Source organism: Pongo abelii, chromosome 7 (genome assembly GCF_028885655.2).
Source record: "Pongo abelii isolate AG06213 chromosome 7, NHGRI_mPonAbe1-v2.0_pri, whole genome shotgun sequence".
Taxonomy (NCBI): domain Eukaryota; kingdom Metazoa; phylum Chordata; class Mammalia; order Primates; family Hominidae; genus Pongo; species Pongo abelii.
The window spans coordinates 68,686,224-68,704,521 of record NC_071992.2 but is presented as its reverse complement, the minus strand read 5'-3'; the positions used below and the strand labels follow the sequence as shown (position 1 = coordinate 68,704,521).

The following is an 18,298-nucleotide window of genomic DNA, read 5'->3' as shown; positions in this document are numbered from 1 at the left end:
TTGTAAAAACTTCACTGGGTGTGTGGTGCATGTCTGTAGTCCCAGCTACTCAGGAGGCTGAGATGGGAGGATCACTTGATCACTTGAACCCAGTAGTTTGAGGCTGCAGTGAGTCATGATTATGCCACTTCACTCTGGCCTGGGCAACAGCGTGAGACCCAGACTTTTTTTTTTTTGAGATGGAGTCTCACTTTGTCACCCAGGCTGGAGTGCAATGCCACAATCTTAGCTCACTGCAACCTCCGCCTCCCGGGTTCAAGTGATTCTCCCACCTCAGCCTCCCGAGTAGCTGGAATTACAGGCACCCGCCATCATGCCCAGCTAATTTTGGTATTTTTGTGGAGATGGGATTTCACCATGTTGGCCAGGCTGGTCTTCAACTCCTGACCTTAGGTGATCCTCCTACCTCAGCCTCCCAAAGTGCTGGGATTACAGGCATGAGCCACTATGCACAGCCGAGACCCAGACTTTTGAAAAAAAATCCCTGACTTTGATGAAAGACATAAATCTACACATCAAAGAAGCTCAATGAACTCCAAGTAGAATAAACTTGAATATATTCACACCAATCCAATTATAATCTAACTGTAGTAAGACAAAAAGATTATTGATAGCAGCAAGAGCAAAAGAACTCATCACATCCAAGTGTTTCAATGAGATTAACAGCCAATTTTGCAGCAGAAACCACAGAAGCTAGGAAGTAGTGGGATGATACTATTTAAAATGCTGAAAGAAAAAATACCTGTCAATGAACAATTCTGTATCCAACAAAACTATCCTTTACTTGAGCCCGAAGTCTGAGACCAGCCTGGGCAACATGACAAAAATACAAAAATTAGCATGGTGGCATGCACCTGTAGTCGCAGCTACTCCAAGGAAAGAGGGTGGCTCAAGACTTGGATTTTGAGGCCATAGTGCACAATCACACCTGTGAGTAACCACTGCACTCCAGCCTGGGCAACGCAGCAAGACTTCTTTTTCGATGACTTTGACTGGATACCACAGGTGGTTTGAGACCTGGATTTTGAGGCTATAGTGCACAACCACACCTGGGAATAACCACTGGACTCCAGCCTGGGCAACGAGCAAGACTCCTTTCTTGATGACCTTGGCTGGATACCCGTGGGTGCCCTTAGACAAGTGACCAAAACTGAGAGGGCTCCAATGGATGTGGAGTAGGAGGCAGCAGGCCCCAGGGCAGCCAGAAGTGGGGAGAAGCCTCTGCTGCAGCCAGTTGGTGGGGGTTCATGGCCCCCACAGCATGTGGCAGACCCACCCATATGCTCCCTCCTGTGAACACAGAGCCTTAAGAATCTAGTTTAAATAGGCCGGGCACAGTGGCTCGTGTCTGTAATTCTAGCACTTTGAGAGGCCAGGGCAGGTGGATCACTAGGGGTCAGAAGTTTGAGACCAACCTGGCCAACATGGCGAAACCCCATCTCTACTAAAAGTACAAAAATTAGCCGAGCATGGTGGTGGGCGCCTGTAATCCCAGCTACTCGGGAGGCTATGGCAGGAGAATCGCTTGAACCCGGAAGGCAGAGGTTGCAGCTCACTGAGACTGCGCCATTACACTCCAGCCTGGGCGACAAGAGCAAAACTCCATCTCAAAAAAAAAAAAAAAGGAAATAAAAAAAGAATCTAGTTTAAATAATCCCAATTTAGCTTCAGCAGTATACAAATGCTGTGCTTCTATTCAATTTCATCCTTCCATCTTCATGTAGTTGTTTTTACAAAGGAAATCTTTACGCAATGTGTGCCCATTAACATAGATTTATAACTTATGCTTCTATGCACTTGTGTTTTAAATGGCAAATTCAGCTCATAATAGGATTAAAGTATGCAACTGAAAGAGATTGGTAAAATAAAAATTTTAAAAAGAGATACAACTATATGTCTTGAAGAGACTCATTTTAGATCCAAGACAAATATATTGAATGTAAAAGGATGGAAAAAGGTGTTCCATGAAAACAGTAACTAAAAGAGAGCTGAGCTGAGGTGGATATACTAGTATAAAAATAGAGTGCAAGTAGGCTGGGCACTGTGGCTCACGCCTGTAATCCCAGCACTTTGGGAGGCCGAGGTGGGCGGATCACAAGGTCAGGAGATTGAGACCATCCCGGCTAACACGGTGAAACCCTGTCTCTACTAAAAATACAAAAAAAAATTAGCCAGGTGTGGTGGCGGGCGCTTGTAGTCCCAGCTACTGGGGCGGCTGGGGCAGGAGAACGGCGTGAACCCGGGAGGCGGAGCTTGCAGTGAGCCGAGATCGCGCCACTGCACTCCAGCCTGGGCGACAGAGTGAGACTCTGTCTCAAATAAAAAAAAAAAAGCGCAAGTCAAAATTTGCTACAATTTGCTACAAAAGAACATTATATATGGATAAAAGGGTTAAATCATCAAGAAGATATAACAATCATAAACATGTCCATACTTTACAAAAGAGCCCCCACATATATGAAGCAAGAACTGACATAGTTTAAGGGTGAAATAGGTGGTTCTATAATAATAATTAGAAACTTTAAAATACACCTCTTTGGCCAGGCGTGGTGGCTCATGCCTGTAATCCCAGCACTTTGGGAGGCCGAAGCAGGTAGATCACCTGAGGTTGGGAGTTCGAGACCAGCCTGACCAACATGGAGAAACCCTGTCTCTACCAAAAATACAAAACTAGCCGGGTGTGTTGGCCTGTAATCCCAGCTGCTTGGGAAGCTGAGGCAGGAGAATCGCTTGAACCCGGGAGGCGGAGGTTGCAGTGAGCCAAGATTACGCCATTGCACTCCAGCCTGGGCAACAAGAGCAAAACTCCATCTCAAAAAAAAACAAAAAAAACAACCCCACGACTTTTATTAATGGATAGAACAGTTAGAGGATCAGTAGGAAATACAGAACTTAATCAACATTATAAACCAACTAGACATAATACATACGGTACACTCCACCCATAAGAATGCATATTTTTCCAAAGTGCACATGGAACATTCTCCAGAATTGGTCATTTGTTAGACAAATTAAATGTCTCAATTTTTTTATTTTCAATTTTTTGGCAGAGTCTTGCTCTGTCACCCAGGCTGGAGTGCAGTGGCGGGTTCTCGACTCAGTGCAACCTCCACCCCCTGGGTTAGATGATTCTCATGCCTTAGCCTCCCAACTAGCTGGGACTACAGGCGCGCCACCATGCATGGCTAATTTTTGTATTAGTAGAGACAGGGTTTTGCTATGTTGGTTGGCCAGGCTGGTCTCGAACTCCTGACCCCAAGTGATCTGCTCGCCTCAGCCTCCCAAACTGCTGGGATTATAGGCATGAGCCACTGCACCTGGCCTCAATAAATTTTTGTTTTTATTATTTATGTATTTATTTATTTATTATTCATTCTTGAGACAGAGTCTCACTCTTGTTGCCCAGGCTGGAGGGCAGTGGCGTGATCTTGGCTCACTGCAACCTCCGCCTCCCGGGTTCAAGCGATTCTACTGCCTCAGCCTCCTGAGTAGCTGGGATTACAGGTGCCCACCACCACGACTGGCTAACTTTTAGTATTTTTAGTAGAGACAGAGTTTCACCATGTTGGCCAGGCTGGTCTTGAACTCCTGACCTCAAGTGATCCACCCGCCTTGGCCTCCCAAAGTGCTGGGATTACAGGCATGAGCCACAGCTCCCAGCCTTGTTTTTATTTCTTTATTTATTTTGAGATAGGGGTCTCGCTCTGTCGTCCAGGCTGGAGTGTAGTGGCACAATCATAGCTCACTGCAACCTCTGTCTCCCAGACTCAAGTGATCCTCCCACCTCAGCCTCCCCAGTAGCTGGGAGTACAGGTACATGCCACCATGCTTGGCTATTTTTTTTTTTTTTTAATTTTTAGTAGAGGTGAGATCTCACTATGTTGCCTCCCTATGGTGTTTGATCTTGAACTCCTGAGCTCAAGCAATCCTCCCACCTCAGCCTTCCAAAATGCTGGGATTACAGGTGTGAGCCACCATGTCCGGCCAAAGAATTTTTAAAAATCATAATCATACAAAGTATTTCTTTAACTATAATGTGATGAAGCTAGATATAAATAACAGAAGGAAAAAAGTAATTTCACAATTATGTTGAAATAATACATTCACACAACTTCAAAAAGAAATCAGAAAATAGAACAATATTTTGAGACAAATGAAAACAAAGCTACGATATACCAAAATTTATGAAATGCAGTGAAAACAGTGCTCAGAGGGAAATTTATAGCTCAAAAAGAATAATCTCCACCAGGTGCAGTGGCTCATGACTGTAATCTCAGCACTTTGGGAGGCTGAGGCGGGTGGATCACCTGAGGTCGGGAGTTCGAGACCAGTCTGACCAACATGGAGAAAGCCCGTCTCTACTAAAAATACAAAATTAGCTAGGCGTGGTGGCACGTGCCTGTAATCCCAGCTACTTGGGAGGCTGAGGCAGGAGAATTGCTTGAACCCAGGAGGTGGAGGTTGTGGTGAGCAGAGATCACGCCATTGCACTCCAGCCTGGGCAACAAGAGCGAAACTCCGTCTCAAAAAAAAAAAAAGAAGAAAAATCTGACATTAATTACCTAACTTTATGGCTTAAGGAATTGGAAAAAGAGAAGAAAAGTAAACTCCAAAATGTCAGAAGGAAATAATAAAGATTAATTAGAGACAAAAGAAAAGATTAGGGCAGGGAACTGTGGCTCATCCCTGTAATCCCAGCACTTTGGGAGGCCAAGGTGGGAGGATCTCTTGAGCCCAAGACATTGAGGCTGTAGTGAGGTATGATTGTGCCACTGCACTCCACCTGAGTGACAGAGCAAAACCCTGTCTCAATAAAATAAAAATTAATAAAAGATAATATAATATAAATAAATAACAAAATAAAATACCAAGAATAATTTTAGCCAATGAGGTGAATTTAGTCAAGAGTTGCACACTGAAAATTATGTTATATTGCTTAAAGAAACTAAAATAGATCTAAATAAATGGAAAGATATCCCATCGTAATGAATTGATAGACTTAATGTTGTTAAAATGGCAATGGTCAATCTTCATGACCTTGGATTTGCAACTCTTTCTGAGATTTGACACCAAAAGCACAAGTAACAAAAGCAATATATGAATTGGACTTTGGTAAAATATAAAGTTTATGCATGAAAGGTCAATATCAAGAGACTGAAAAGAGTCTGGGCGAGGAGGCCCACATCTGGAATCCCAGCACTTTGGAAGGCCGAGGCGGGAGGATTGCTTGAGTGCAGGAGTTTGAGACCAGCTGGGGCAACATAGTAAGACCCTCTCTCTACAAATAATCCAGAATTAGCTGGGCATGGTGGTGTGTGCCTGTAGTCCCAGCTACTCAGGAGGCAGAGGCAAGAGAATTGCTTGAACCCAAAAAGTGGAGGCTGCAATGAGCCGTGATCACACCACATGACTCAGCTTGGGCGACTGTGAGACCCTGTCTCAAAAAAAAAAAAAAAAAGACTGAAAAGATAACCCACAAAATGGGAAGGGAAACAGTCATTGCAAAGCATATTTATCTCAAGGCTCTAGAGTCCAGAATTATATAACAACATTTACAACTTAACAACATAAACACAACTCAGTTAAAAATTGGGCAAAAGACTAGAGTAGACATTTCTCTAAAGAAACCATAGAAGGCCAGGGGAGGTGGCTCATACTTGTAATCCCAGCACTTTGAGAGGCCAAGGTGGGTGGATCACCTGAGGTCAGGAGTTCCAGACCAGCCTGGCCAACATGGTGAAACCCCATCTCTGCTAAAAGTGCAAAAATTAGCCGGGGGTGTTGGTGCTCCCCAGGAATCCCAGCTACTCAGGAGGCTGAGGTGGGAGAATTGCTTGAACCCGGGAGCTGGAGGCTACAGTGAGCTGAGATTGTGCCACTGTAATCCAGCCTGGACAACAGAGTGAGACCCCATCTCAAAAAAAAAAAAAAAAGAAACCACAGAAATGGCCAACAAGCACATGAAAATATGCTTAACATATTAGGAAAATGCAAATCAAAACCACAATGAGATACCATTTCATACCTCATCAGATAATTAGAATTCTAAAAATGAACTAAACAGGCTAGGCACAGTGTCTCACTCCTGTAATCTCAGCACTTTGGGAGGCCGAGGCGGGCGGATCACTAGGTCAAGAAATCAAGACCATCCTGGCCAATATGGTGAAACCCTGTCTCTACTAAAAATACAAAAAATTAGCCGGGCGTGGTGGCGTGCGCCTGTACTCCCAGCTACTCGGGAAGCTAAGGCAGGAGAATCGCTTGAACACGGGGGGAGGAGGTTGCTGTGAGCCGAGATCGCGCCACTGCACTCCAGCCTGGCAACACAGCGAGGATCCGTCTCAAAAAAAAAAGGAACGCTTAAAACGAGTAACTCCGTAACCTAATTTAGAGGACGCGGGTTCCATTTTTCCCCGTAGCAGTCTCCTATGGAGAAAGTGCTTGGCTTCCCACAGACTTTAAAACCTGCCAACGTTCCATGCTCGGAATCTGCCCCCGTTTCGAGCTACTTGGGCCTCTGCGGGTTCTAAAACTCCGGGATGTCCCGAGGCAACAGGGGGCCGAAAACCCGCCCTGTGCGGGGGCGGGGCCGGAGGTGAACGCGCAGCAAAACTGGGCGCCTTCCGCGACCCTCTAGCCGGAAGCCACGCCTGCCCACTAGCCCGACGCCCGCCTGGCGGGAACCTGGGCTCGCCCCTTCCCAGCGATCTGCAGTCAATTGGTAGCGCCTGCACGTCGCGCGCGCTGTTCGATTGTCGCTGCCTGGGGAGGAGGAGTCGGAGCCGGAGCCGCCACCGCCGCAGCCGCCGCCGCCGCCGCCGCCGCGGGCTTCGTTCGTGAGGAAGGGGGCCTAGGCCCGGGCCTGCGGTGGTGGGGCTTGCCGCGCGCCGGGGGTCGCTCCTGCTGTGTCCTCCGCCCCAGCTTCGCCCACTTCCCCTTGCCAGCGGGCTGGGCGCGGAGAAGACCTGCCGGAGCCATGGAGGACGAAGTGGTCCGCTTTGCCAAGAAGATGGACAAGATGGTGCAGAAGAAGAACGCGGTGAGCGCGGCGAGCGGCGCGGGCCGGGAGGGAGGCCGGGCCGCGGTCCGGCCCGAGGGGGCCCCCCCTCTCTCCTTCTCTCTCCCCTCCCCTTGCAGCCTCCCGTCTGGGAGCCGGGCCCGCAGCGCCCGCCTCCGCGGGGAGGGTGTCCGGGCCCGGGGCGTCGGGTCCCGCGGCCACCCGCGTTAGGACTCGCTCGCTCTTGTATTTCCAGTCCCTGCTCGCTGGTGCCGCGTAATAAACCTAATCGATTTAGGGATTAGGGCACGCTCTCCGTTGACTTTAAACTTTCGTGGTAGTAAAACCTTCGCAATTTAGCTTAGGAATTGAAGCGTAGAAAGTCCTCAGAACTTGAAAGAATGGAGTCTTCCGTGATCCGTGGCCAACATCTAGAAAGAGCATCAAATAGAAGCTTGTGATCGGTATTAGACATCGGGCTGGTAAAATGTAAAACTCCTGTGTCTTAGTTTTGAAGAGGGCTGAACGTCCGCCTGGTTATCTCAACTGCGCTACATGTTTGCTTAGCGATTAAAAAGGTAAAGTGCGCCAGTTTCTTGGCGGGTTGCTAAACGTTTTATAAAAAGCGGGTGTTGTCCTGTCGTAATGTACGGAAGAGTTAGGACTAAAGCACGCACACTCACCAGAATGCTGGTAGAGGGATTTGGACAAATTATATTGTTGGGTATTTTCTAAGTGGTTTACAGTTAATACTGGTGGCATTTTCTTGTTATTGATGAATATTTATGTGAGCATGTCCTTTTGTGGTTTGTAAGAAATCGTCATACGATCAGTTTCTACAGTTTGCCCATTTGTGTGGCACTTTCAGTCCCTTGCTTCAGACTCATCTGTTCTCAACTAAACTTATTTTTTTGAGACGGAGTTTCACTCTTGTTGCACAAGCTGGAGTGCAGTGGCTTGATCTCGGCTCACTGCAACCTCCGCCTCTCGGGTTCAAGTGATTCTCCTGCCTCAGCCTCCCGAGTAGCTGGGATTACAGACGTGCGCCACCACGCCTGGCTAATTTTTTGTATTTTTAGTAGAAACGGGGTTTCACCATGTTAACCAGGCTGGTCTCGAACTCCTGACCTCAGGTGATCCGCCCACCTCGGCCTGCCAAAGTGCTGGGATTACAGGCGTGAGCCACCGCGCCTGGCTTCTCAGGTAAACTTATATAATTGTCTTCACCTAAATTTGTTTAACCACGTTGGGCACATTTTCATCGTCAGTGTACCTGAAATAATTTTTCTTCCATCTATGAAGTAAATTCCGTGTCAAACTAATGTGAAGAGAAAAGGGATGCTCTGATTTGTTCAGCACTTTGGAGTTAAAAAGCATCTGCTCAAAATTCTTTTGTGACTCACACAGAGCTGTGAGTACATAAAGGGTATCCATTTTACAGATTAAGACACTGAGAGAGATTAAGTACTACTACTTAAATTAAGTACTGTGTAGTTTGGAATAAGCCAGGACCCAGGTTTTCTTCTGGACAGCAGGCTTTCCACATGACAGCTAGATAGGAATTAGTGTTAACACTAAATACGTAAGACTTCAAACATCCTCTGTTCCCCTTTTTCCTTTAACAGGTGCATTGCCTCGTATTTCATTTCATACCCTGTTAATCTGTATTTGCAGATTTTGGCCTTTTAAAGTATTTCCTGTTTATTTTCTGTTCTAGATATTACCAGTGCCATTTTTCCTCCCCATTGATATGGCCCTTCATTTCCCACTTCAAATTCTGGTTATTTGTCAGGTTATCTGGTTATTGGAACATTTTCGTTATTTTGTTTAAACTGGAAAATTTTTCTCTGGTCTGGAGATCCCCAGACTTGCACAGTAGAAGCTCCCAGAGAAAAAAAGCCATTTGTTGGGTAATGTTCTTTCCAACTTAGGCTGTAATATGTATCCTTTAATCGTCTAATGCATTAGATGTTTGCTTGATTTTGTTTCTTTCCTTGTAATAGATTTTTCTAAGTAATTTTTTAGTGGGCAGGTGTGGAGAAGATAAGTTCATATTTATCTACAGTTCTCAAATCGTCAACAAATTTTCAGATCTTTTGTAATGAGTCTGGAAGAGAATGAGAATAAACTCCACAAATAATCCTCAAATCCAAGTTTTCTTCTCAAATCTAAGTTTTCAGGTAGTTCAAAACTTTTCTTGTATGAAAACTTGCCTCCCAAAAAGAAAAAGTAAAACTGACTGGCTCTTGTACTTTTGTTTTCCCCAGCATTTTCCCTGCCTGTCCTCTGGAAATTCAAACAGGCTGATGAAATACAGAGAAAGAGAAATGGTCAGAATAACACTCCTCTTTTCCCCAACTGCACCATCAGCCTACAGATGGCGTTTTAAGTTTTCAGTAATTCAACAAAATGTGTTTTAGGGGTTGTAGAATTATGGTATATGTGTTTCTCTTTTTTTTCTGTAGTTTTCAGATTTTTCTCTCAACTTTTTTAATGCTTTATATTATGAAAAAGTTAACTTTTTTTTTTTTGAGACAGTGTCACTCTGTTACCCAGGCTGGAGTGCAGTGGTGCAATCTCGGCTCACTGCAACCTCCGCCTCCCCAGTTCAAGCAATTCTCTTGCCTCAGCCTCCGTAGAAGCTGGGACTACAGGTGTGCACCACCATGCCTGGCTAATTTTTGTATTTTTAGTAGAGATGGGATTTCAGCGTATTGGCCAGGCTGGTCTTGAACTCCTGATCTCAGGTGATCTGCCCGTCCTGGCCTCCCAGAGTGCTGGGATTACAGATGTGAGCTGCTGCGCCCAGCCTGAAAAAGTTAACTTTGAAGAGTAATAGTTGTCATCAGAATTGACAAATTTAAGCGTAAATTTAGATATCATTTAAAAAAATATTTTAACATGCTGCTGCTTTACCTGAATAATTTTGTTTTACTAAAACCATAGGTGTCACACTTAACTAAAAACAGCTTACCATTTATTGAGCTATTACTCTGAGCCAGGTATTCTGCTAAATACTTACCCATCTTATCCCATTTATTCCTCAGGCAACTTTGCAAGATGAGTGTTATCCTCATTCTGAAAATGAGGATGCTAAGTATTTAGAATAGTCTTAAGCCGAATAGCTAGTAAGTGGCCAAGTGAAGATGTGAATCTAAATCTGTTTTGCTCCAAAGCTAGTACTCCTCTCTTAAGCTACAGTGTCTCTCTAGAAGACCCTTGCATCTGTTCTTGAACCATGCATGGATACAATTAAGTTAATACAAAATCAGGAAGTAAGAGTATGAACTTGCTGTTTTGGGGCAGCTGTGTTTCCCGAGTTACCTAGATCAATATCCTGACCCTAGTTCTACCCAAGATGTTGTCCCACATGTGTACTTGATCTCAAGTGCACATGACCAAGCCACAGTGAACCACAGAAAGTAATTCAAAATTTTTAGGTATTAGCTGTTTTCTGCTTAAGCTTTTTTCTTGTCACTTTGATTTGATGTCAGTAACCAAGTCTGACTCCTAATGTGGGTTCAAATCCTGGCTTTTCTGAACTTTAGCTGTGTGATTTTAGGCAAGTTCTTTGTCGTCACTAAAATGTTTTTCATCACGGTAAACTGGGGATAATTTAGTAAGGATTAAGTGAATATAAAATGCTTCTAGTGTGGGATTGTGGGCCTAAAGGATGTAATAAGGCCTAAAAAACAATCTGAGGTTGCCTTTCTTTGTAAAGGATTCATTTAGATTATAGAAGGAGGAGTGAGGCAAGGACATAAAGTTTTGAAGTTCATGGGGAGATTTTGTGGGTAGTGCTGAGGTTTATTTATTTCATTGAAGGCTCAAGGTTGAGTGGAATTAAATTGCAGGGAGAGAAATTGAAATTAGATGTTAGAATTTCGTAGGAGCTGGGATACCTGAAATATTGATTTACATTTCCAAGTACCTGAGTTAAAACAACAACTGCAACAAAACTTTGGTATCTATATCAGAGTTAGATTAATTAGCATAATTCAAAATTTAGAATGACTATACAATTTTTAATAACAGCTTTATCGAGAAATAGAATTAAATTCATTCTTAAAGTGTAGTTGGCTCTTGAACAACGCAGGGGTTGTGGTGCTCACACTATCCCCCCCTCCCTACACGCATGCGGTCAAGTAGTATAACTTTTGTAGTAGTATAACTCATGCAGTCATGTCACTCAGGCTGGAGTGTGGTGGCATGACCTTGGCTCATTGCAACCTCCGCCTCCTGGGTTTAAGCAGCTCTCCCACCTCAGCTTCCCGAGTAGCTGGGACTACAAAGTGCGTGCCACCACACCCAACTAATTTTGTATTTTTAGTAGAGATGAGATTTTGCCATTTTTCTCAGGCTGGTCTCGACATCCTGACCTCAAGTAATCCACCTGCCTCGGCCTCCCAAATTGCTGGGATTACAGGCGTGAGCCACTGAGCCCAGCCTTTTATGGGTATTTTTTATAGAGATGGGGTTTCACCATATTGCCCAGGCTGATCTAGAACTCCTGGACTCAAGTGATCTGCCTGCCTTGGCCTCCCAAAATGTTGGGATTATAGGCACTTAGCCTGGGCGACAGAGCGAGACAACGTCTCAAAAAAGAAAAGAAAAAAGAAAATCATAAAGGAGAGAAAATATGTTTACTGTTCATGAAGTGGAAATGGGTCGTCATAAAGGTCTTCATCCTCCTTGTCTTCACATTGAATAAGCTGAGGAGAAAGGAAGAGTTGGTTTTGTCATCTACAGTTGCAGAGGTGAAAGGAAATTCTCAGGTGAATCTGTGCAGTTTAAACCCATATTATTTGAGGGTCAACTGTTAATTCAGTGGCTTTTAGTGTATTTACAGGTTTGTGCAACTATTACTACTGTATAATTTTAGAACATTTTCATCACTCCAAAAAGAAACCCTGTACCTATTAAGCAGTCAGTCCTTATTCAGCCTTCATTTGCCCCCACCAATTTCTCACATGCCTCTGACAGCCACTAATATACTTTCTGTCTGTGTGTTTGCCAAATCTGGAAATTTTCAGTGAAATTATACAGTATGTGGTCTTGTGTAACTGGCCTCTTTTGCTTAGTATAGTCTTTTTTTTTTTTTTTTTTTTTTGAGACAGAGTCTCATCTCGCTCTGTCGCTCAGGCTGGAGTGCAGTGGCGTGATCTCGGCTCACTGCAACCTCCGCCTCCCAGGTTCAAGCAGTTCTCCTGTCTCAGCCTCCCGAGTAGCTGGGACTACAGGTGCAAGTCACCATGCCCAGGTAATTTTTGTATTTTTAGTAGAGCCGGGGTTTCACCATATTGGTCAGGCTGGTCTCAAACTCCTGACCTCAGGTGATCCACCCACCTGGGCCTCCCAAAGTGCTGGGATTACAGGCGTGAGCCACCACGCCCAGCCTTAGTATAGTCTTTGAAAGGTCAGTTTATGTTATACTATGCACCACTATTTTATTACTTTTTATTGCTGAAAAGTACTCCACTGTACTGGTAGATACACAGTACTGCAATTTTTTTTTTTTTTTTTTTTTTGAGATAAAGTCTCACTCTGTCGCCCAGGCTGGAGTGCAGTGGTGCTATCTCGGCTCACTGCAACCTCCGCCTCCCTGCAACCTCCGCCTCCCGGGTTCAGGCAGTTCTCCTGCCTCGGCCTTCCGAGTAGCTGGGACTATAGGCGTGCACCACCATGCCCGGCTAATTTTTGTATTTTTAGTAGAGATGGGGTTTCACCATATTGGCCAGGCCGGTCTCGAACTCCTGACCTCATGATCCGCCTGTCTTGGCCTCCCAAAGTGCTGGGATTTCCACGCGTGAGCCACCCTGCCCAGCCTGATTTTTGTATTTTTAGTAGAGACAGGGTTTCGCCATGTCAGCCAGGCTGGTCTAGAACTCCTGATCTCTGGTGATCTACCCGCTTCAGCCTCCCAAAGTGCTGGGATTACAGATGTGAGCCACTGCACCCAGCCACGATTTGCGTATTCATTCATCATTTGGTGGACATTTGGGCTGTTTCAGCTTTTTGGCTGTTGTGAATAATACTGCTAAAAACATTCCTGTACAAGTGTCTTGCTCTGTCACCCAGGCTGGAGTGCAGTGGCGTGATCTTGGCTCACTGTAAGCTCCACCTCCTGGGTTCCTGCCATTCTCCTGCCTTAGCCTCCCGAGTAGCTGGGGCTACAGGCACCCAGCACCACGCCCGGCTAATTTTTTGTATTTTTAGTAGAGACTGGGTTTCACTGTATTAGCCAGGATGGTCTCGATCTCCTAACTTCGTGATCTGCCCGCCTCGGCCTCCTAAAGTGCTGGGATTACAGGCGTGAGCCACCGCGCCCGGCGACATATGTTTTCATTTCTGTTGGGTGTATACCTCGGAGAGTAATTACTGGGTCATATAGTAACTATGTTTAACCTTTTGAGGAACTGCCAGACCTTTCCAATGTGGCTGCACCATTTTACATTCCAACTAGCAGTGTGTGAGGATTCCAGTTTCACCTCATTTTCACCAATATCATTTGTCTTGATTATAGCCTTCCTAGTGGGTGTAAAGTGGTATTTCATTGTGGGTTTGATTTGCATGTCCCTTGTGATTAACAATGTTGAGCATCTTTTCATTGCATTGTGGCCATTTGCATATCTTCTCTGGAGAAATAAATGTCTGTTCAGATCTTTTGCCCATTTTTTAGAAAAGAGTCAGGGTCTGGCTATGTTGCCCAGGCTGGAGTACAAATTGGCTTAGCCCATTTTTAAATTGGGTTGTCTTTTTATTATTGAGTTGTAAGAGTTCTTTATATTCTGAATACTAGACCCTTGTTAGATATGCTGATACTGTCTTCCATTCTGTGGGTTGTCTGTCTGCTCTTGGTCGTGGCCTTTGAAGTATAAAATATTCTAATTTTGATGGAGATGAATTTATATATATTTTTCTTTTGTTGCTTGTGCTTTTGATGTAGTTTAACTGCAAATTTGAGATGACATAGTAATATCATAAGTCCTAGCTTTATAGTGATGTTATGGAGCTACAACTCAAATATCTGTAATTCATTGTTTAAGAAAATAGATAATGGGCCAGGCACGGTGGGTCACGCCTGTAATCCCAGCACTTTGGGAGGCTGAGGTGGGCAGATCACGAGGTCAGGAGTTCAAGACCAGCCTGGCTAACATAGTGAAACCCCATCTCTACTAAAAATACAAAAATTAGCTGGGCGTGGTGGCGGGCGCCTGTAGTCCCAGCTGCTTGGGAGGCTGAGGCAGGATAATCACTTGAACCCAGGAGGTGAGGTTGCAGTGAACTGAGATCACGCCACTGCACTCCAGCCTGGGCAACACAGTGAGACTGTCTCAAAAAAAAAAAAACAAAACAAAACAGATAATATCTTAATTCTTTAACCTTGAAATCTTATAATAATGCCTATGAAGAAGACATTATTATAGAAATAACTGTTTTGCTTGATTGAGCTTAAATATGCTCACTGAAAATGCTGGCTTATGGCCCTTGGAGATTATTGTTATGGTAGAAATAAGTAATTATTTGTATATTTTTGTACTCCTCATCAACCATGCTATGTGTCAGACCCTCTATTTTGATACTTTATCTGTGTAACGTTGCCTCATTTGGCTGTTTTAACTACTCCTCAAGGTTGGTGTATTATGCTCACCTACGTATAAAGAAGCTGAAGCTTGAAAAGGACAAATAACATTACCCAGATCTTGTAGTTAGCAAATGTCAGAGCATGGATTTGAATCTAAGTCTGTCATATATGTACACCATATTCTTAACTATAAATCCCTATTACTCCCTCCTTTTTACATCTCCTTGAGGAGAGGGATGTTTGTATCCTACATGGTCTTGAGTATAGTGAGCACGTAGTACAAGTATCATGGTTTATAAAATCACTTTTTTTCTGTTACCAGATAGGAGCACCAACAATGTAATAAAATAGTGTGATAGCTGTAGTTTATCTTTCAGCCAGTAGTGTGAACTAAATTTGGCTCTGGAAATTAAAGAGTCTTTCTTTCTCTTGCATCATCTATAGGAGATGCTACAATCTCATAGACTTGGACATGTATTCTTTTCTTTTTTTTTTTTTTTAATAGAGGTGGGATCTCATTCTGTTATCCAGGCTGGTCTTGAACTCCTGGGCTCAAGTGATCCTCCTGCCTTAGGCCTCCCAGAGTGCTGGGATTACAGGCTGAGCCATTGTGCCTGGTCTAGACTTGACATTTAGCGCTAGGTGATGCTTGGGGAAGGCTAAAATACAGCTTCTTGTTTGGTGATACTAGTCATCTGAGTTCACAAAGGAGTGCTGCCACTGGTGTACTGCTGGGGAAAGGGCAGCGGTATAAGGGTCAGGCGACTAGTTAATGACCTTACTACCCATCAGTATGACCTTGGGCAAGTCACTTTCCTTTTCTGGGTTTAAGTTTCTTTTTTTGTGTGTAATTAAGGGTTTGAAATAGATGATTAAAGATTTCTGTTTGTTTTAAAATTCCCTGATGTCAGAAAGGATTTCAGTCTTGCTCACTGCTGTATCCCCAGTACAGTAGAGCTTGGTACATTGGACATTACTGGAGTAGATCTTACCTTTTCTAGTTAGTAATCACAGGACCTTGTCCAAGTTTCTTGACATATTTCCTTATCTGTAAAATGGAGATAATACCTGCTTCTATAGGGTTTATGGTGAAGGTGGAATTAAATCTATGTGACGTATTTAACAATGCCAAGCACGTAGCAGCACTCAAAGTTTGTTGTCACCGAATTAATGTATGATTATCTGTTTTGCGTTTCACTCATTCAGATCATCATAGTTATTTCTTTTTTGTTTGTCGTTTTTTTTTTTTTTTTTTTTTGAAATGGAGTTTTGCGCTGTCATCCAGGCTGGAGTGCAGTGACACGATCTCGGCTTGCTGCAACCTCCGCCTCCTGGGTTCAAGTGAGTCTCCTGCCTCATCCTCCTGAGTAGCTGTGAGATTACAGGTGCCCGCCACCACGCCTGGCTAATTTTTGTATTTTTAGTAGAGATGGAGTTTCACCATGTTGGCCAGGCTGGTCTCGAACTCCTGAGCTCAGGTTGATCCTCCCACCTCGGTCTCCCAAAGTGCTGGGATTACAGGCATGAGCCACGCACGTGAGCCACCGTGCCCAGCCCATAGTTATTTCTTAAAGACCCTTCAGTGAAATATTTATTTGAATTGGTTGGAACACAGTGCAATTTTCAGAAAGGTCATAGTTTTATTCGATGAGTGTTACTTTTAGCTTTTTCTTCCAACCATGGCCTTACCACAGAGCTGAGTAGAAAAGGAAAGTAAAAAAATTAATGCAAATTTATTGCCTCTACTTGGAAAACAATTTAAACCGTATGTCTCATTGCTGGTATGTTGGAAGAATCAACTTAATACTTAGGAAACCCTGGTTTTTAAGGGACTTCTAGAAGTGTGATTCTTTACCCTTATTAAGAGATTCTTGGTCAGAAGTGGATCAGAAATCCTGGAAATGTGGGTAGAAGAAAAATGTCAATGGTAGGTAGAGAATACAGGCCCACAATCTGTTTTTTTTGTTGTTGTTGTCATTGTTTTTTAATTTTTATTTTAGAAATGGAGTCTCACTCTGTCCACACAGGCTAGACTGCCGTGGCACCATCATGGCTCATGTAATCTCAAGCTTCTGGGCTCAAGCAATCCTCCCGCCTCAGTTTCTGGAGTAGCTAGGACTACAGGCACTATGGCCAGCTAATTTTTTATTTTTATTTTTTGTAGAGAGGGGGTCATGCTGTGTTGCCCAGACTTCTACAGTTTGTTAATCAAAACCCTTAGGGTCTGATATATTTGGTAATTCCAGATTTTTCAGATTTTATAAAGATAATTTGGTATATACATCATATATTACATAATACCCCCAGCAGGATTTGGGCACTTCAGCAACCAGACATTAACATTTCTTTTTTTTTGTTTTTTGTTTTTTTGAGACGGAGTCTCGCTCTGTCGCCCAGGCTGGAGTGCAGTGGCGTGATCTCGGCTCACTGCAACCTCCACCTCCTGGGTTCAAGCAGTTGTCTGCCTCAGTCTCCTGAGTAGCTGGGATTACAGGCACCCGCCACCACGCCCAGCTAAATTTTTGTATTTTTAGTAGAGACGGGGTTTCACTATCTTGGTTAGGCTGGTCTTGAACTCCTGACCTCGTGATCCACCTACCTCGACCTCCCAAAGTGTTGGGATTACAGGCGTGAGCCACTGAGCCCGGCCTTAACATTTCTATAGTCAGTTGTAATATTCACATTACGTGGCATAAATAGAGCACAAATAGCTTTACATGTGTTGCGATTAGGTTTAGCTGCCAAATGAGTTTACCTATGAGAAATCTAGAAATCTTTTGCTTTTCAAAGGTTTTTGGTCTGGGAATTTGCAGATAAGGGGTTGAAGACTTCATTTACTCACAACAATGTCATACCTGTAGAAATTCTTGTTTAATAATACGTTTTAAGTCAGTGTTAGATTTCTTTTCCAACAACTTTAATGTTTTACTGTTTCTAGATGACTCTAAATAGGAAGAATTTATAGAATTTTAAGATCAGGAGAGATCTTTAAACAGCAAATAATTAAAACATTATTTATAATAACGTGTCATAATTTCTGTTGAAATTAAATTTTTATTTATGAGGTATTGGGTTAAATTGAAATGATGTAACTCTTTGTTACCAGAATAAAAGCTAATGGTTTTATTCTGGAAGGCCAAGCCTAATGTCTGTCACCTTTAAATGAAAAATTACATGACTAGAAGCCTTTACTTGATTTTGTATCTAAGAAATAAAGTGATACTATGAGAGTCTTTGCTCGCTTTTTCCTTTGGCGTGTTGAATGAGGGACATGCTATGGTTCTTTCTGTTTTTTTGGGGGGATATCCTGTATTTCATTGATTTGTAGAGTGCCTATTTTCATACTTAAACATTTTAGAAATCAGGATAGGTACACATATCATTGGCCAGATGGCCATTGAAACGTTCTTTCACAGGCAGAATGCTAAACCTAGCATCAAAACTTGTGAAGTGAGTGTCATTGGCTTGGAAGGAAATCTGAGAGAGGTTAGTGGAGTACTCTTTGAATCCTGAGGAACCAGATGACTGTGAAGAGCATTGGAGGTGAAAAGCAGCTGTGCACACTGCTACAAAGCCAGCCCGAGAGCTCACAGCATTAGCTTTTTTGTGGATTCTTCTATGAAATGCTTTGTCACTTGTGTTCTTAAACAGCTCTTTGTGGGGTAAAAACAGATACTGTTGAATCTGAGTCAAAAAGTTCTGAACGTGAAGTACTT

General features: G+C 43.5%; 1 protein-coding gene across 3 annotated transcripts in view; it reads left to right on the top strand.

Moving 5' to 3' along the window:
- The first annotated feature begins 6,076 nt into the window (after positions 1 to 6,076).
- Positions 6,077 to 18,298, top strand: part of TCEA1 (transcription elongation factor A1) — a 56,715-nt gene continuing 44,493 nt past the window's right edge. The window contains exon 1 of one of the 3 annotated variants that reach the window (XM_003780624.5): positions 6,077 to 7,039. In XM_003780624.5, the coding sequence (XP_003780672.3) occupies positions 6,977 to 7,039 (63 nt within the window). In that variant the 5' untranslated portion in view covers positions 6,077 to 6,976. Of the gene's footprint in view, positions 7,040 to 7,512; positions 7,576 to 18,298 lie in introns of those variants that run through there. The other 2 variants (XM_054561623.2, XM_009243812.4) reach the window with 2 other exon arrangements.